At 38.4% G+C, this 19,481-nt stretch overlaps 1 protein-coding gene across 4 annotated transcripts in view; it reads left to right on the top strand.

The window, feature by feature from the left end:
* Positions 1-19,481, top strand: part of PRRC2C (proline rich coiled-coil 2C) — a 95,247-nt gene that overhangs the window by 63,226 nt on the left and 12,540 nt on the right. For all 4 annotated transcript variants that reach the window (XM_040451708.1, XM_040451706.1, XM_040451707.1 and 1 more), the window contains exons 18-26: positions 310-464; positions 1,777-2,539; positions 2,946-3,031; positions 7,664-7,852; positions 7,981-8,232; positions 9,546-9,638; positions 13,356-13,457; positions 16,222-16,423; positions 19,001-19,204. In XM_040451708.1, coding sequence (XP_040307642.1) covers positions 310-464; positions 1,777-2,539; positions 2,946-3,031; positions 7,664-7,852; positions 7,981-8,232; positions 9,546-9,638; positions 13,356-13,457; positions 16,222-16,423; positions 19,001-19,204 — 2,046 coding nt within the window. The remainder of the gene's footprint in view (positions 1-309; positions 465-1,776; positions 2,540-2,945; positions 3,032-7,663; positions 7,853-7,980; positions 8,233-9,545; positions 9,639-13,355; positions 13,458-16,221; positions 16,424-19,000; positions 19,205-19,481) is intronic.

Raw genomic sequence — 19,481 nt, 5'->3', positions numbered from 1 at the left:
CCCCGGAAGATGCATATCATTCAGGGACTTCAAAAAGTCAAAAAAAATTTTAACCTTATTTATGAAATCATGTATCTATTAAGTCTCTTCAAATCTTAGTAACAAATGGCTACTTTATGGTTTGGGAATTGGGTTATACTGTGGATTATCAGAACGAGATTTTTGCTTTGCCTTTCTATTTTCTTTCTTTCTTTCTTTCTTTCTTTCTTTCTTTCTTTCTTTCTTTCTTCACTATTGGATTAAACATGTGTTTATCTTTTCATTTGAAAAACAGAAAATATCATTTTAAATCTTTTTCCATACCCATAGGTGTTGTTATAATTGACGACCATCCTGAAGTAACAGTAGTTGAAGACCCCCAGTCAAATTTGAATGATGATGGTTTTACGGAAGTGGTTTCCAAAAAACAACAAAAACGTTTACAGGATGAGGAACGTCGAAAGAAGGAAGAACAAATCATACAGGTTTAGTGTTTCAGTTTGTTACTAGATACTTAGATTGTTGCCCAAAATATATTAGCAAATAATCAAAAGGTTTCTATCTACCTATAATACCAAGGCTGCATTTATTCATGTGTTCTAAATGGCTTTGATTGTCACAACTTTAAATTGTTTTTAACCAGAATTGAGGTAAATGTTAAATAGAATGTAATCACCATAGCTCACTATTTGCCGTAGAGAAGACTGTCTTTCATTCAGGAATGTTTCATGTTTCAGTACTGGTCATCTTATTTGTCCCATCTTACTTCATGGCAGAGCTATTTAATTTTAAATTATCTCGGGAAGCTCTTGAAGACACCTGCCATGATACAATAAATTGCAGATTCTTGACCTGTAAAAGTTTTAATTATAATCTAAACTAGTTCATTTAAACACACAGTATGCATCAAGGTAACTTACCCCATTTAAATCAACCCAGACATCCATTTTACCAAATGCTGACACAGGATAAAAATAAATAAAATACATAGATCTTAGTGATAATAAGCTCTAACAAATGAGAAGGCCCAAAAACAAGAAACACTGTAAAAATTCTATGTGAATGGTAATATTGAGTTCAGTTGAATATAGCCCTTGGGACTAGATATTTTCAGAAGTCATTCATTCATTTGTCTATTTATCTATTCATTCACTACATTTTTAAGGTAAAAATGGTATCCTATATAGCATAAGACCCCAGCACACCCACAGATTAATATTTCTGTGGCAGATGTAAGTTGAGCGAAGCCAGTAAGTAGTTTTTTGTCAGATCAGGTCAGATTTTTTTTTTTTTTTTTTTTTTAATTTGAGAGAGAGAGAACACACAAGCAGGGGAGGAGCAGAGAAAGAGGGGAAAATACAGAATCCGAAGCAGGCTTCAGGCTCTGAGCTGTCAGCACAGAGCCCGATGTGGGGCTCAAACTCTTGACCTCGAGACCATGAGCTGAGCTAAAGTCGGACGCTTAACCGACTGAGCCACCCAGGTGCCCCAGATCAGGGCAGACTTTGCTGCCAGTTGAATTCACTGAAAAATTCCTTAATTTTTTGACTTTAGAATTGTGAAAGAGATTATGAAACTATATATCAAGAATGTATAATACATATTTGTCTTTTGTCCCTAGTAACATCTTGGGTTTCCATAATTTAAAATCTCATTGCAGCTTTGATATTTTTGCTCTATCAAGTACCTATTTTGCAAACTAAAGGGACTAAATTAGTAGATCTTGTTAGAGATATTCATAGACCGTTAACTTTCAGCTACATTATTGACAAAAATGTTTCTTAACAATTTTTTAAGGTCTGGAACAAAAAGAATGCAAATGAGAAGGGAAGAAGTCAGACTTCTAAGCTTCCTCCAAGATTTGCCAAAAAACAAGCTACAGGACCCCAGCAAGCCCAGTCTCCAGCTACAGCTCCAGCTCCAGCCTCAGCCCCGGGCGCAGGCCCGGCCCCAGCCCCAGCCCCAGCCCCAGCCCCAGGCCTAACTGCAGCCTCGTCTCCACTCCCAGCCGCGGCCTCCACTCCTGTCCCACCCTCCACCTCAGCTGCAGCTACCGTCTCTTCCGCAGCCCCAGCCTCTGTCCCCATCCTCACCTCAGCCCCAGCCTCAGCCCCAGCCTCTGTGCCCATCCTCGCCTCAGCCTCCATTCCCATACTTGCTTCTGCCCTAGCCCCGGCTTCAACCTCAACCCCAGCCGCCTCAGCCCCAGCCGGCCCAACCCCGATCCCAACCCCGGCCCCGGCCCCAGCCCCGACCCTAGTCCCCGCCCCACCTTCAGCTCCAGCCCTCGTCCCCATCTCTGCTCCAGCCCCCACCGCACCAGCCCAGACTCAGGGCCAGACTCACAAACCAGTCCAGAGTCCACTTCAAACTACGACACAGTCTTCAAAACAGCCACCACCTTCGATCAGACTACCTTCAGCTCAGACACCTAATGGCACAGATTACGTAGCCACAGGAAAATCCATCCAGACCTCACAGTCACATGGCACACTTACAACTGAATTATGGGATAACAAGGTGGCCCCACCAGCTGTGCTGAATGACATCTCAAAGAAATGTAAGTTCAACAGAGAAGTGACGGGTGGGGTATGGCATGAGAATATTAGGTTTGTTTTCAATTTCATTTATGCACTTGGCATATTTTCCTAGCCACCTTTTTTTTTCTTAGTAAGAAGCAGTAATAGTAATTTTTTTCTTCGCTTTCTTTCTTGAAGGCTTTGTTTCTAAAACAAATGTGTTATACTTTTAACAGCCATATTTTATGGACACAATTTGTGTTGATTAAAAAAGTACACTGTTTGCGGGGGACATCTATTTATTTTGGTCTACAAAATTCTCTTAAGTGTATCGTGAAAGTCATTGTTTTATTGTCAGGCTACTGTTGAAAGAAAAGGTAAAATAGGTTAGGGATTATCGAGCTCTAAATTTTAATGGTCTCATTTCCCGTGACTTCTTCTTTTTAGTAGGTCCCATTAGTCCACCACAGCCACCTTCAGTCAGTGCGTGGAATAAGCCCCTAACATCGTTTGGATCAGCTACTTCATCAGAGGTAGGAGGAGACTTAATAATGGGCTTAGTTGGGGTTAGTGTACCGGAGTTCCCTTAAAATAGTTTTCAGACTTGAGCGTGCATCACAGTCACCTGGACAACTTATTAAAAGAGATTGCTGAGACCACTGCCCAGAGTTTTCCACTTCATTAGGTCGGTTGAGACCTACATACATTCCTTCCTCCCTCCCGCCTTCTCTCTGTCTGTCTGTCTGTCTCTCTCTCTCTCTCTCTCTCTCTCTCTCTCCCCCTCCCTCTCCTTCCTTCCCCTCAAGCAGGGGAGAGATGCAGAGAGAGAGAGAATCTCAAGCCGGCTTCACACTCATCATGGAGCCCGACATGGGTTTGATCCCGAGACTGAGATTATGACCTGAGCCAAAATCAAGAGTCAGATCCTCAACCAGTTGAGGCACCCAGTCACCCAGGCCTGGATACGTTTCTAACAAGTTCCTAAGTGATAGTATTGCTGCTGGATCTCTACATTTATAAGCTACTTCTCATCTTTAGACCTAATAAGGTTAACTTTTTTTTTTTTTTAATTAGGTTTGTTAAAAATATTTATTTTGAGAGAGAAAGACAGAGACTGTGAGGTGGGGAGGGGCAGAGAGGGAGGGAGAGAGAATCCCAAGCAGGCTCTGTGCAGTCAGTGTGGAGCCCGACTTGAGCTCCAGCCCACAAACCTCGAGATCATGACCTGAGCCAAAATCAAGAGTGGATGCTCGACCCACTGAGCCACCCGGGTGCCCTGAGGTTAACATTTTTTAATTCAAGTCTTAATAAGAGTGCTTGTGATACAAAGAATGTAAGTGCAGTTACTAGTTTTTTTTTTACTTTTCTACCATGTTTTTGCTCGACTAATTAGTATAATTACTTAGAAGCAGTGTTTACAGAAGTTTTACCATAATTTCTCAAATGTGCAGTATTGGTAAATGACTAGGTTAGCAGGTTTTCACTTATTCATTGAACAAACATTTCTTGAGGACTTGTGGTATACCAGGCTGTGTTCTGACTCATGGGTTTACAAAACAGGGAGAGAGTGTGATTAAAAATGGACAAAAAGCCCTGTATGCATAGGGCTTCCGTTGTGGTTGGGAGGGAACCACTAACATATACCATATAGTATGTTAAATGGTGATCAGTGCTGAGGAGAAAAGCCAAGTAGGGAAGGTATGTAAGTAATTTCCCAAGAGATATAGAGATCATTTAAAATTGGTTGGCTAAGAAATGCCCCTTAGGTGAGCATTTGAGTTAAAGACTTAGAAGAGGTAAGAGCAAGCTATTAAGATTTCTGAGGAAAAGTGAATTCCTCATTCAGAGAATAGCAGATACAAAAGCCGGGGGAGAGGGATATGGCTGATGTGTTTGAGGAAGATCAGGGAGGTCTCTGTGGCTGTAGTGAACTTAAGGGATGGAGAGAGAACAGATGAAGCTAGAAGCATAACAGAAGACAGACCCTACAGGGCCTTTGGGAGACGCAGGAAGATAATAGATAGTTTTAAGCAAGAGAATAATAGCACCTGAATTTTAAAAGGTTATTCTGAGTAGTTTGTTAAGACTAGTCGGGGGGGGGGGGGGGGGCAAAGAGTAGAAGTTAAGATGCTATCATAATAACCAAACTACACTAACTTAAACCAAGGAGTGGCATTAAAGATGATGAGAAATGGTTGGTTTTTAGGTATTTGAAGATAAAGCTGACATGCTGATGGATTAAATATCGTATGTGAAAAAGAATGAGATTTATCTCCAAAGTTTTTGACTTGAACAAGAGGAATAGAGTTTCCTTCAGTTTTGATTGGGAAGCTATAAAATGGATCAGCATTGGGGGAAAAGATGAGGGAGTTTGGTTTGGGGCACGTTAGATTTAGGTTGTTACACATCTAAGTGGAGCCGTTGGGTAGGTTGTTGGATGGAAGAGTCTGTCTGTAGTCCACAGGAGATGATCTGGTTTGGAGACATGAATTTCAGTCATTAGTAGGCACTTAAAGTGATGCGGTTGGATGAGGCCACCAGAGGAGAATGAATTCTAAGAGTGGTTAGAAAAGAGAAGAGAATCAGAAGCTAAGTCCTCAGGCTTTCCAACTCATAAAAAGCTGTGATTGGAAAAGTACCCTGGAGGATCTAAGTGAACAATGAGTTGAAAAGAGGAGGGATAAATTGAATGTGTCAGATTCTGCTGAAAGGTCAAGTAAGATAGGCCTGAGAATTGAAACTAATAATGTGGTGGTCACTGGTGACTTTGACAAGGGTAGTGTCAGTGGAGCGGTAGGCATGAAAGCCTGGTTAGAGTGAATTTAAGAGAAAGTGGGAGGGAAAAAATGCCTGTAGAGAAAAGTATAATTTGGAGTCACTGCATTCAGTATTTAAGATCCTCAGTTTAATCATTTTTCTTCTTCCTGTTGGTATAGGCATTAGGATTAATCGTAGCGTTTTTTATATAGGAAGTTCAAGCTATTTCATACTGATAACAAAAGACGGGGTGGAAAGTGTTTCTTGTGTTTCGGACGGGTACACTGGATTCAATGAGTTTATTAAACTGTTTGTTACCAGTTTTTAAATTGACGTTGAAGTACTGGAATGATTTTTCAGCACTCTTAGCTGCAAGATTTTTCTTGTAGACATTCTCCTATGGGTTTCCAGTACTGCAGGAGAAAGCATACTTGAAAGAATGCTCACATCTGCCTTCAGACAGGTAGCAGAGGAAGATACTTTGGTGGTATTTCATTTTTTTCACATCTTTCTTTATCCTTTTTATGTTTTCTGGATAGAATGTGATTTTTTGGTTGATCATTGCACATGATTTTGGAATATTGCCTCATGGTGAACTTTGAGCTAGCAAAGTTACATTTCACTTTTAATTCATTTCATGGATGGAAGGTGTTCCTTAATGGGATTTCTTGAATGACTCTAGTGAAATACAGTTCTTTTTTTCCCCTTTAAATGTTTGTTTGTTTGTTTGTTTGTTTGTTTGTTTGTTTTGAGAGAGAGAAGAAGAATCCCAAGCAGGTTGTGCACTGTCAGTACGGAGCCTGGCGTCGGTTTGAGCCACCCAGGCACCCCGAAGTACAGTTCTTTATGATAGTTTCACTCAGTGCTATGAATGTTAGATACACCAAATAGACCCATCAAGATTGGTGATATAATATGATCTCAGTTTCATTATAAATATTTTTTGTTTCAAGGGATATGATATTCTTCCTAAAACTCACATTCTGTAATAGTGCTATTATTACCTGTCAATCTGTTTTTGCATTTCATTAAACTATGTATAAGTTCTTAATTGTTTCTGTACATAAAATCAATAGTTTTCAGTGATTAATTTCTGCACTATTTTGCTTTTCTAATGTTAAGTGTACATTTATACTGGATTATAGAATTTCATCATTGACTAAAGCAAATAGAGATTTTTATTCTAAGTTACATCAATAATGTTTGCCTGTATTTGAAAGAGAATATTCACATATTAAAAGTAAATCTGAGGGCACCTGGGTAGCTCCGTCAGTTGAGCATCCGACTCTTAATTTCGGCTCAGGTCATGATCCAGGGGTCGTGGGATCTAGCTCCGTGTCAGGCTCCACGCTGAGCTTGGGGCCTGCTTAAGGTTCTCCTCCAGCCCCCTCTGCCCAGTAAACAAAATAAAATAAAATCTGAATGGCATGTTCTTTTCATACCGTTGATATTGTTACAGTGATAAATGTAACAGTAACCTTACACAGAAATTGACCGATACACTAAGTTCAGGGATACCTACGCTGATAGGACATAATGATTTGATTGTAAGACCAAGGCCTGAAGTTGAACCTTGTCCCAAGTTTTGTTTGTTCATTTGTCTAGCTTTCCACTTGTTCATCTTCTACCACAGCTGCTGACACCTGCTATGTTCCAGCCTCCACTACCCTTTTTTTAATTCTTAACCTTTACACCGGGTGTTTTCTCTGCTAGAAACACTTCCCCCTGATTCGGTCTTTTAGATTAAGTTTCGGTGTGACCTCCTCAGGGCCTTTTTTGTCCACCAATCTGAAGTGACTTAACCATGTATTGATTTTTGCATATCCCTTTCAAGTTGTTCATTTTCTCCATATGCTATAATGCACATTCTGCAAGTTAGATTAAGTTAGAGTCCTGGTGTCTGGATTAGTGCCTTGCACAAAGATGCCACATAAGTTAGCAGTTTAATTTGATTCCTAAATTGTGTGCACTCTATTACCAAACACAGTATTTTCATGGACATTATTTCATTTTCTTTTAAAGGAAAGTATGTGACACGTGTTCCTATCTTTCTTCTCTCCCTCATCCGTTTATTTGTTGCTGATGCTGTCTTTGTGTGTCTGTTGCTTTTACATTTGTTATAAATGAGTGAGTAGCTTGAGGCTATGATTTGCCCACACTCAAACTTCTAACTCTTAAAGCCAGGACTTTAGAAAACGTAAGTCTTGTCCTGGTTTTCATTTTATGAGTCGTTTTTTAATACAGATCAGTAGTGGCTAAAGGAAAGTTCTCTTAAAACATGATCAGTGTCAGTTAATGCATAGATTGCTTCAAACCTCCTGTTATGAAATATGTGCTACATACATCATTAAGTCATCTTTGAACTCCGTTTGCTTTGATAATAATCAAGTTTTAAAATATTTTCCTAGGGAACAAAGAATGGTCAAGAAAGTGGAGTTGAAATTGGCATTGACACAATTCAGTTTGGTGCTCCAGCTTCAAATGGGAATGAAAATGAAATTGTGCCTGTGCTTTCGGAAAAAAACACTGACAAGATACCCGAACCGAAAGAACAACGGCAGAAGCAGCCTCGGGCAGGCCCTATCAAAGCCCAGAAGGTAAATCTAATTCATATGAAAGCCACTAACATTTAAAGGAGAATGGTTAACAGTTTCAAAGTTGAATTAATTTTCAATGAATTGTCTTTGGTCGTGATGCCTTTTTGTCATAAATATTGAATTTTTAGCTTCCAGATTTGAGTCCAGTAGAAAACAAAGAACACAAACCAGGTCCTATTGGAAAAGAGCGATCGTTAAAAAATAGAAAGGTGAAAGATGCCCAACAGGTGGAGCCAGAAGGACAAGAGAAACCAAGCGCTGCTACAGTCAGAAATACAGATCCTGTAACAACAAAGGAAACCAAAGCAGTTGCTGAAATGTCTACCGAAATAGGAACAATGATTTCAGTCTCATCCACAGAATATGGCACTAATGTGAAGGTAGGCAACATGCAGTGGTGACCGGCTCGGTTGATGCAAACCATGTCTGAATGAGTGGGGAACACAGCAGTAATCCTCTTCTCTCTTCCTTCATCTTTCTCTTTCTTCTTCTTTCTTCTTTCTCTTCCTCTTCCTCTTCCTCTTCCTCTTCTTTGGCTTGAGGCATATAATTCTATAAACTAATGGTTTATTCTGCAGAGACTCTTTTATTGCATGGTATGTATTTGTGATCTAAAGAAATTCCTTATAATAAATTATTTCTTTCTGTGGAAATTTATTCTTAATTCTGGACTGAGTAGTTTAAGAGAAAAATGTGCACACAAGATTCGAATGCTTTTCATTGGGCTTTGACAAGCTTTGAAAGGATTGTGGTGTGTTTTTATTTTGTTAATGGTGTTACAGTGGAGCCTTACCTTGCCCACTAGTAAGATTTTGAAATTAGGAAGTAGGTCAAATCAAATTTTTAGTGACTCCAGGATAGCCAGTTTTCTTCCAGGGTTGCAGTAGATCACTTCCATTGCTTGAGCACCAGAGGAAATCATTGACTAGTGTTTAGGGACCTCATTGAATGAAAGGTGCAGATCTTTAAAAATACTCATTATGGCAAGATACACTGAGTGACTTATATGGACCAATGCTTGTGGGAATGGCAAAATTTATACCTGCCCTTTTGTGTTCACTCTGGTTCATATACTCAATGAGAAGAAAGGTAGGTGGAAACTTTCATATTTGAATATTTCGTTCCTTTTAATTGCTATACAACTCAATACATGTAAACAAAAAACTCGGATGATCCAACTCTACCATATTTAAAGAACAGATTCATGAAGATAAACAGGTTTATCCTAAAACCTAAGTGCAACAACTAAGATCTTGACACTCACTTATCTGTGTTGTATTTTGAAGAGAATAAAAAAAAAAAAAACAGTAGTTGAAAGTAAGCTATAGATTAAGTATGAGAACCACATAGAGTTCTTTTAGTAATCCACAGAAATAAATGGTACTGTTGGCAGCCTCCTACTGTGCAAATGCATGTAAATTTTTTAAGTTGTAATTGGAGTGTAATTGTACAGTATAGCAATGCATTAAAAAAAAAACTGTACAGGACCCCAGCAGTAGTTGAAATGTCACCCCTTCAGTGGTGAGTCCACGTTTGTTTTATCACACTATTGCTTTTAAAGATTTGAGTAATTTGAGTCTTAAGATCTCCTCTTCTGCTTTCTCCAAAACAACTTTACATCTGTTAGGCTATCATTAGAAGGTGAGTCACTAATTTAGTTTACAGCGTATTTTTTTCTATTACTGCTCCACAGGAGTCTGTGACAGACTATACTACACCTTCCTCTTCTCTGCCTAACACTGTGGCTACTAATAGTGCAAAGATGGAGGACACTTTGGTTAACGATGTGAGTAATCAACTTCGGACGTTCAGGTTTGGTCAGGGACCTGCTGTTGTTACCTGATACATACCGTGTGACCGATACTTAATTCCTCTCTGGGAAAGGTCCTAGTCAATTTGTATTTTGGGGCACTCATAACAATAAGTACCAAAAATAGTCAAAGCTTAGGCTTAGTTTCATAAGTACTAATCCTGTTAACCTGGTTTTGGTTAAGAATTTTGTTCTTTCCTTTTACATTCTACAGATCCAATAATTTATTTGGTTGATAATTTTGTTCTTAAATGAAACCTTTCATAATGCAGTGAAAGCTCACTCAATTAAAACAAAAAGAGTGTTGCCAAAGATTCCTTGTGTTTCTTTTTGAGCTTAAAAAAAATTACATTGTATCTTAGCAACATTCCTGTTGTAAAGATTGAGTTGTAACATATGTGTAAGTACTGTACTTCAGAAACTCTCAAATGCTCTGTTAAAAAGTGATAGTAAGTTGGGGCACCTGGGTGACTTAGCTGGTTGAGCATCCAGCTTTGGCTCAGGTCATGATCTCGCAGTTCGTGAGTTCAAGTCTCACGTCAGGCTCTGTGCTGACAGCTCAGAGCCTGGAGCCTGCTTCCAATTCTGTGTCTCCCTCTCTCTCTCTGTCCCTTCCAGTTTGTGGTCTGTCTGTCTCTGTCTCTGAAAAAATAAGCATTAAAAAAATTTTTTTTTAAGTGATAGTAAGTGACGTAAATTTGGCTGTAGTTTTCCAGAACAGCCGTGTTATAATTCAAGATTATGTTAAGTCGTTACAGTCCCTCATTTTGCCTAGTTCATTGACAAGTGAAAAATTATAAGCCCAGACAAGTTAGGTAACCCTCTGCGGTGGAAGAGCATTTTAGAGTTACACATGCGGCCCTTGTTATGGAGGGCAGGTGTGGTGGAAATTTGGTCAGTTGCTCTCTTTTTAAAATATACAATAAGGCTCATTCTTTTCAAAAATCTCCTTCACAGATATATTTCAACCTTTCACACAAAGGGCTTTAACTCTGTCATTCTGAGAATAAAACTCTTAGGTCTTACAGATGTTTTTCCCTGTGCTTTCTAGTTTTCCATCTGGCATCAAGTATATAGAATTTTAGAGACATAAAGTGCATTAGGGATCATTTAATCCAACTTTAGTGGTCAGGCCATAGGACTGAGGAAAAGGGAGAGAGAAAGGAGTATGTTTCATGTTTTCTGTTAGTGATAGGAGAGCTCCTCAGGAGCTGATTAATGTAATGTCTCCAGCTTTTCCATGTAATAGAGCCTCTCTTGATATACCAAATCCCTTTTCCCTTACCTTTTTGGAGATAGTCTTAAGTTTCTTTAATTTCCTCTAAGAAGTAATGGGAAATTTGGAAAGGACAGAAAGACTCCCTGTCAGATAAGTGTGGATACCACTATGTTGATTATCAAATACTGAATCAGTAAGCCTCAACATAAAGTTGAATTATACTTTGTCTTCTCTCATTAAAAAAAAATTTTTAGATGACACTTTTTCAAGAAAGTGTATGATGCTTTCTGCCAGACCACCCTCTAAAAATATGGTTCATGAAATATGGATAAGTTCTCAGAACCCTTAAAAGTCATTGAAAATATTCATGAGAGTGTTTTCATGGTTTCCGTGTGATCCGCAGTGCTAATCAAAGTGTAGTTCCTTGTGCATGCAGGATAACTAAAAGAGAGAGACCCAGACTGTGTCTGAGCAAGTAGTCTACATTTGCTTTTTAGCTGTGTATCCACAGCATGTGTGAAAACAGGAGGATCATCTTGGGTCAGGGAGAATTACAGGTGGTCATCAGTTTGGAGTGATTTCACAGTGGTGCTTATTTGTGCCAAGTCTAGTGGTGATTCTGAACTTAACTAACGTAGCGTTAAAAACTAATGTCCTAGGGGGGCCTGGGGTGCTTAGTCGGTTGAGCGTCCAGCTCTAAGTTTCGGCTCGGGTCATGATCTCACTGTTCCTGGGTTCGAGCCCCGCGTTGGGCTCTGCGCTGACAGTGCAGGGCCTGTTTGGGATTCTCTCCTTTTCTCTCTGCCCCTCCCCTGCTCACGTACTCTCTCAAAATAAATACTTTAAAAAAAAAATGTCCTACATGGGAAAAATTTTAGGACCTTTTGAAATGTTCCTTTTTCACTCATTAGTGTGTTTGAGGGTTTTATGCATAGAGCTTTTGTGTTTTGAAAAAATTATTCTTGGTAAAGGTTTATTCCCCTTATCAAGGCTTAATCTACTTATTTAAGATATTTAGCTGGTGTTTATTGGATAGTATTACTTAATGTTACAATCATTTTGAATCTTGAATCTTTGAATGTCTTGAAGATTTAAATGCAGGTGTTGGGTTTTTTTTTTAATTTTTTTAATGTTTTTATTTTATTTTATTATTTTTTAATGTTTTTATTTTATTTTTTTGACAGAGAGACAGAGCATGAGCGGGGGAGGGGCAGAGAGAGAGGGAGACACAGAATCCAAAGCAGACTCCAGGCTCTGAGCTGTCAGCACAGAGCCCGGCACGGGGCTCAAACTCACAGACTGCGAGATCATGACCTGAGCTGAAGTCAGACGCTCAACCGACTGAGCCACCCAGGCGCCCCTGTTTTGTTGTTTTGTTTTTTTTTTTTTAATTAATATTCCTAGCACAGCTATTTAAAAAATGTATAAAGTAATCTCCATTAAGTAGTCCATGGTATTCTCAATTTGTTAGTACTCCATAGTACCACACACAAAGTGATCTTAAAATGATTACCTTAAAATGCTCGCTAAGCATCTCATTTTATCTGAATAAGTGAACCATCAAAATCAATCATACTGTAGTACATAATAAAATCTCAAGGTCTAGAGACTTAGAGGGGAAAAGATATGTGTAGAAAGTTTGTAATATATTCACCTTTCTGACAATATTTGCCATAATCATGTTATAACTAGAGCGAGCCAGGTTGCTCAGTGTAACAGGGTGGTAGCAATATTCTGTACTTTCCTCCCAATTTGACTTTTGTTTTTGAATCTAGTTATAAGAGTATTGACTAAATTGCAGGAAGGAGATTAATTTCTTAATATTTACATTATCATGTTAAATGCTTCTGATAGAACCCATGGGTCCCTGAAAATTTTAATGGAAATTATATTCCTTAGAGCTCTGCTACGTAATGTAATGTAATGTATGGTCTAGGAAGCATCACCACTTGGGTACCTGTTTGAAATGCAGGATTTTAGGCCTTACCTCACTCCAGCTGACTAGAATCTACATTTTAATAACATCCCCTGGTGATTAGTATACACATTAGAATATGCGAGGCAGGACACCTGGGTGGCTCAGTTGGTTAAGCATGCAACTCTTGATTTCGGCTCAGGCCATGATTTCTTGGTCATGGGATCAAGCCCTGCATCAGGCCATGTGCTGCCAGTGTGGAGCCTGCTTGGGATTCTCTCTCTCTAAATAAATTTAAAAAAATTTTAACTGCCTTTGAGTGTATACCTTATATTTGGAACAGATCTTTTTCTTTAATAATATGCATTTAAAAAGCAGATTGCATTTCTCTAAGATGTCCAAAAATATCAATTACTGCAGATACAATGTAACTCTAAGTAATGAAATATTCCTGTTGGCTCTGATGAAAAATAAACACCCTTAAAGAGTACTTTAGCATTCTCCGTAATGGGGCTTTTGTAGCAACTTTGATGATGATATGTGTTGCCTACCTTTTCAGGTGCCCCTGCCCAACACCCTCCCCCTCCCTAAGAGGGAGACTATCCAACAGAGCTCCAGCCTCACTTCAGCTCCTCCCACTACTTTCAGCCTCACCTTCAAGGTATGTACAACGTCCTGCTCTAAAGGTCCTTGATGAGTGCATGCAAGGGGACACACGTTAAAAATATTCTTTTGGTATTTTTAACTTGTTTTGTGTGGTAAGCAACACTACTAAGCTGAGGAAATAGTTATGTCAAATTATACCCTAAAATTTTATTAATTTCTAAATCCACTTTAAAGTGAGGCTTGTTACGGTTGCGAATTTTGTGTTAAAAATACAGGAGAGCACTTATATTCCGTGTTTGTACTGAGTCCCTCTCAGGGACCATAGTTTTTGGATACATCAGTTGTGTACAAAACAAACCAACTAGCTTGGTGTTGCATGGTTTTTTATCCTAAGTACCAGTAATGGTAAGACTTAATTTTCTATCTTTCCTGTAAATCATGTGAATTGAATGAATGCACTGTAATAAGTAGAATATTTTATAATGAGGTAATTACAAGTGATTTTGATTTGATTTTTGTTGGATAATTTTGAATGAGAGGGCAAAAGAGATAATAGACAACACACATTTTTTTTATATCAAGAAATTTAGGCTTGTTTTTAAAACTCCTTTTGTGTTTATAACTTTGACCTGTGTCACTGACGCTTTTTTACAGTTGAGTTGAGAATTTTAAATCCATTTCCACTCACCTCCAGATTAGTCAGGTTTTTTAAAAAAGCACAGACATGAAATAAAGTGAAGGTTTTTTAAAGTGTGTATGTTTATTCCATTGGTGCTGTTTGTTCAGTTCTGTAATTTGGGCAAGTATAACCTCTATAGCGGGGCCTCCTAATGCTGCATTGGTTGACAGCGAATCTTTGATGGTCTTCACGAGAGGGGGAGACATGTTGGCCAATGTTCAGTTCTAGAAGTTTGAGACTAAAATTTTATGAGGTAACCATTCTGCTTTGTGTCAGCCCCCATCTTTCCCCAGTCCTTCCTCTTTATTACCAGTTCCTACTCAGCCGTTGTTTTTCCACTCGAAGGACTGTCTCAGTCTGTGTTTTATACTGTGTCTTAATGTGTGGTTTTGACTGTATGCTATTCAAGGCTAGTCTAATTTCACATAGGCAAATATATCATCATAAATTCTTTAGGCCAGTTAATTCTTCAGAGAACCTATTCAACACTGCTTTTCACTTAGTTTTTGACATTCCAAGAAGAAATATACATTTAAAATTCAAATGAGTTTAAATTAAATGTCATTAGCTTAAAACTTCTCTAGTTTCTTTACTTTCACTTCTTCTGACATCTCTCTTTAGTTGGGTAATATATGAGTATAGAAAAGTTCTATTACATGGATTTTGTTGACAGTTTTTGTCAAGGGGAAAAATTAGTATTTTTAAGTTGGTATTTCAAAGACCTACAACATCTTAACTATGGCATTAAAAATTGTTACTTGATTTTTTTACAGCCGAATTTTATAGATTACTTTCAGCATTTTTTCTTGGCCCAGTATTTTGACCAGTAGGTCTAAAAACGCCACAATCTGTGTATATGTTCCTTCCTGTTGAAGATCTACATCTGTGCCATCCAGTTCAGGATCCACTCACCACATGTAGTTAGTAAGCACTTAAATGGGCTGGTCCAAGTTGAGGTGTGTGCTGTAAGTGTAAAATAGACACCGGATCTGAAATGTTAATAGTTTTAAAAATTAAAACATGTCAATTTTTGTGTTGATGTGTAGTTTTTAATTTACATTGTGGATGCATTGGGTTGAATAAAAGATGTTATCGATATTAGTATTATCTCTTTAGTTTTTCAAAATGTGGCTATTAGAAAATTTAAGATTATGGGGCGCCTGGGTGGCTCAGTCAGTTAAGCGGCCAACTTCAGCTCAGGTCATGATCTCGCGGTCCGTGAGTTCTAGCCCCGTGTCAGGCTCTGTGCTGACAACTCAGAGCCTGGAGCCTGCTTCAGATTCTGTGTCTCCCTCTCTCTGACCCTCCCCTGTTCATGGTCTGTCTCTCCCTGTATCAAAAATAAATACACGTTAGAAAATTTAAGATTATATATATGGCTTGCATTTACATTTCTGTTCAGTTGCACTGGTCTAGGTAAATGAAAATGCAACCTGTTTCTACATTTTAAGAAACTAAGAGACTACAGGTAAAGCCCATAGTCACAAATTCAAATGGCAGCAGTCAGTATCTGAAATGCTTGTTGAGGTCTGAGTGTAAAACAAGACCTATTTCTACTGCACCCAAGCCTAAAACCTATCTGGTTACTTTGCCTTTTAAAACGCTGAACATAAAACAGCCAAACAAAAGGTGCCTGTCATCTGCCATTTGACAACTGCCTTATACAGAAGGAATAGGTATTTATGGAGGGCCTTCAGTGCCTTTCCAACTGGAGTCAGAGCCTTAGGTCAGTCCTAAGGGGCAGGACATTTCTGTTTCTTTATTCATCTGGAGGGGTGGGGACTCCTATGGACATGATGCAGGAGCTTTGACTTTATATTTCACTGACTTCTTTGCCAAAGCTGTCAACAAGCTCTCTTTAGATACACAACTACAGCCTACTGCCTCCCAGTTAGAGCAAGGGAACAAAGATAAAGGGGAAAGTGAAAGGTTTGAAAGCCGTAGGATTTTAATCTTTTAAATTTTTGCAGTTTTTTTGAAGGATCATATTTGGAATTTATTTATTTATTTATTTATTTATTTATTTATTTATTTATTTTTATATTTGGAATTTAAATATATGCACACATGTGTATGTTGGTATGTGTATTCTGCCTTTGCTTTTTTTCCCCCTTTAAAAAAAATGTCCATTTTATTATAGATGGAGTCGGCACGTAAGGCATGGGAGAATTCTCCAAATGTACGGGAAAAGGGGTCTCCAGTAACTTCCACAGCACCTCCAATTGCAAGTGGAGTCAGCAGTAGTGCCAGTGGGCCCAGCCCTGCTAATTACAATTCATTCTCAAGTGCATCAATGCCTCAGATTCCTGTTGCTTCAGTCACTCCCACAACATCACTATCAGGTAGAAGGTTTTATACCTTTCCTTTAAATGTCTTAATTATTTAACATTTCCTATGATCTTTTCCTGTTTACTATCCCCAAAACCTACTATTTTTAAAATATTTAAGGCTGCACAAGGTCTGATCATTAGCTGTTTTGTAAACTCTTCTTGCCCACCCCCATGCCTTTCTGTGTGCTTGCAACAACCCCCCCCCCCTAGGTACTAATAAGTAATTGGCGAAAAGATGTTTCTCTTTTTCCTCTAAATTTTTCTATAAAATTCATAGTTGGATTTTTAGTTTTTAACCTATATATATAGCTAATAGTCCAATTCAGAAATAACAAAGAATCACACAAGCTGCAGATTTTTGTGATCTGTATCTCATTTGAAGGAATTGTTGGCCTAAATCTATTGTGATGACGTGTATTTTCTGGTGAAGAATTAGGGGTAAAGAATTTCCAGTCTGTTATTTGACGAGATGATATCTAGTGGGTTTTGTTTTTTGTTTCATCTGTTTTTAAGGAGAGTCCATGAAGACCCCAGGTTAGAAAGTGTTTTTCTTCCTTAAATTTTTTGCTAGTATGTAATCCTTTCATTAAACTATATCTCATTTGGGGACTTTACAGTTCTTAAGTAATTACATTTCTAAAATGCTCGACTCTAGGAAAGTACACCCTTTTACCATATGTATAACCAGATTTCTTATATTGAAAACAAATTTCATTTCAAGCTTTCCCAATATTCTGTAATGTTTTCCAAAGCAACAGAAGCTGCTTTCCAAAAGATATAAAATAATCCAGCACATAATTTACTTTCTTTGGTTCTCATTTAGTGATTGCACTACTGCCTTTCAATATTCTGGCATTCTATACCAAAAGAATTGGTCTTTAGAATATACTACCGTTATTTTGGTGTTATCAAAAGTATGAATCAAAAGTATGTATCAAGACAAGCATAGAGATTCAAATCATAGAGTATTCTATTTCTCTTCCCTCTTTAAGACCCTTTCAAGCATTCCCTACCATGAATTTGTAAGACATCTTCATTATACTTAGCATTGTACCCAGTCATTTGGGTGGATAGGAGTTGGGACTGTAAAGCAACCAGGAGGGGAGTGTGGTGGGGAGATTAGGAAATAAAGGGACTGGGAAGGTTCCTACATCTTTCTTTGGACCCAGCTTGAACAACGCAGGGGTTAGGGGCATTGACCCTCCCCTCCCCCGCGCAGTCAAAAAACAAACAAAAACAGACAAAACAAAACCCCAGGATAACCTTTTCCCTAGGTATAACTTTTGACTCCTCCCTTCCCCACCCAAATGAACTACTAATAGCCTACTATTGACCAGAAACCTTACTGATACAAGTAGCCGATTAATATATACTTTGTCTGTTACATGTGTTATATACTGTATTCTTGGCAATAAAGAGAACAGAGAATGTTACTAAAAAAAATCATAAGAGAAAATACATTTACAGTACCGTACTGTATTTAATTGCGGGGCGGGCAGGGGGAAGTCTATGTGTAAGTGGAGGGACCGCCCCACACTGTTCAAACCTGTATTGTTCAAGGGTCAAGTGTACTTCTTTCCTCCAGGTCTGGTTCCCCCACACTGTCCTCGATTAAGATAAATTTTTATACTTCCTGCCCAATTATCCTACTGCTAGAAACTCAAGTGAAAGGAAGAACAAACGTACCTTGATCTTGGTCCTCTCTTAGAACATCTTTTGAAGTCTGAAAAGAATGATGATTACATCTCACTTTTTAATCAAATGCCAGTATTGTCATTCCTCCAGTGTTACAGTCATTAAAGCTCACTGATCTACAGAACTAATTGATCCCTCAAGATCTTAAGTTTTATAACTCTACTTATTTACTAATAATTTGTCTTTGTTTTTAAGGTATCATCACATACCTGTTTTTTGCTGGTATATATACCAGGAGGGAGGGGACTGACTATAACCTTAAGTTTATATGACTTTCAAGAGCACTTGTGATCTCTGAAGGCTCCTTTTACATTAATGATTTTTAAGGTGCAGCACTTTGTTCTTCTATATTCTTAATGTCTATGCTTGACCTTAGTAGATGTTTGTAAATATTCATAAATGAATGCGGCTCTTAAGATTACCCTTAAGGTATTTTGCTGGAAAGAAGAAAAACTCTAACCTTTTGTTTACGTGACTTTTAGGAGCAGTTGTGATCTCTTGAGATGCATTTACATCCTTAATTTTTCATAAGGTGCAGCATTTCATCCTTCTGTCTTGTTACATTTAGCCTAGCCATAAATGAATGAAGCTCTTGACCTTCCTTTTCTTTATGATGATTAAACACTATTAGTTGGAGACCAAACTGTAACAACCCTGTAGGCCCTTGGCCACCTTATTTTATGAGTAGTATTTTGAAATTGTCTTCTCTTTGTATGTTTTTATTGTATATATTTCCCCAAATTTTATAGTCTTGTTTACATTTGGTGATTGTTACTTAAGTACGTGGGGAACATAAACATGAATTTGCCAGTTTCCAGCTGGTGCTTGAGTTATTTTACAGTGAACAACAGTGGCACTTGAAAATATGCTACTTTCCCCCTCTCCCATGTATAGGAGCTGGTACATACACTACCTCTTCTTTGAGTACAAAATCTACAACCACATCAGACCCTCCTAATATTTGTAAAGTGAAACCCCAGCAGTTACAGACAAGCAGCCTACCTTCTGCAAGTCATTTTTCACAGTTAAGCTGTATGCCTTCCCTTATTGCCCAGCAACAACAGAGTCCACAAGTCTATGTGTCTCAGTCTGCAGCAGGTAAGATTTTTGGGCTTGGGTATAGGGAATTTAGAAAATGAAGACTTTTTAAAATGCTTATATTTTCTCTTTTTCAAATTAAAAAAAAAAAATTGAGCTTTATTTATTTTGAGAGAACATCAGCAGGGTGGGGAGGGGCAGAAAGGGAGGGAGAGACAGAATCCCAAGCAGGCTCCACGCTGTCAGTGCCCAACACAGAGCTCAGTCTCACAAAACACGAGATCGTGACCTGAGCTGAAATCAAGAGTCGAACTCTTAGTCAACTGAGCCACCGAGG

The sequence above is a fragment of the Herpailurus yagouaroundi genome, unplaced genomic scaffold (genome assembly GCF_014898765.1).
Source record: "Herpailurus yagouaroundi ecotype Mexico unplaced genomic scaffold, PumYag 205, whole genome shotgun sequence".
NCBI classification, from domain to species: Eukaryota; Metazoa; Chordata; class Mammalia; order Carnivora; family Felidae; genus Herpailurus; species Herpailurus yagouaroundi.
This window is presented reverse-complemented; position numbering and strand designations above follow the sequence as displayed.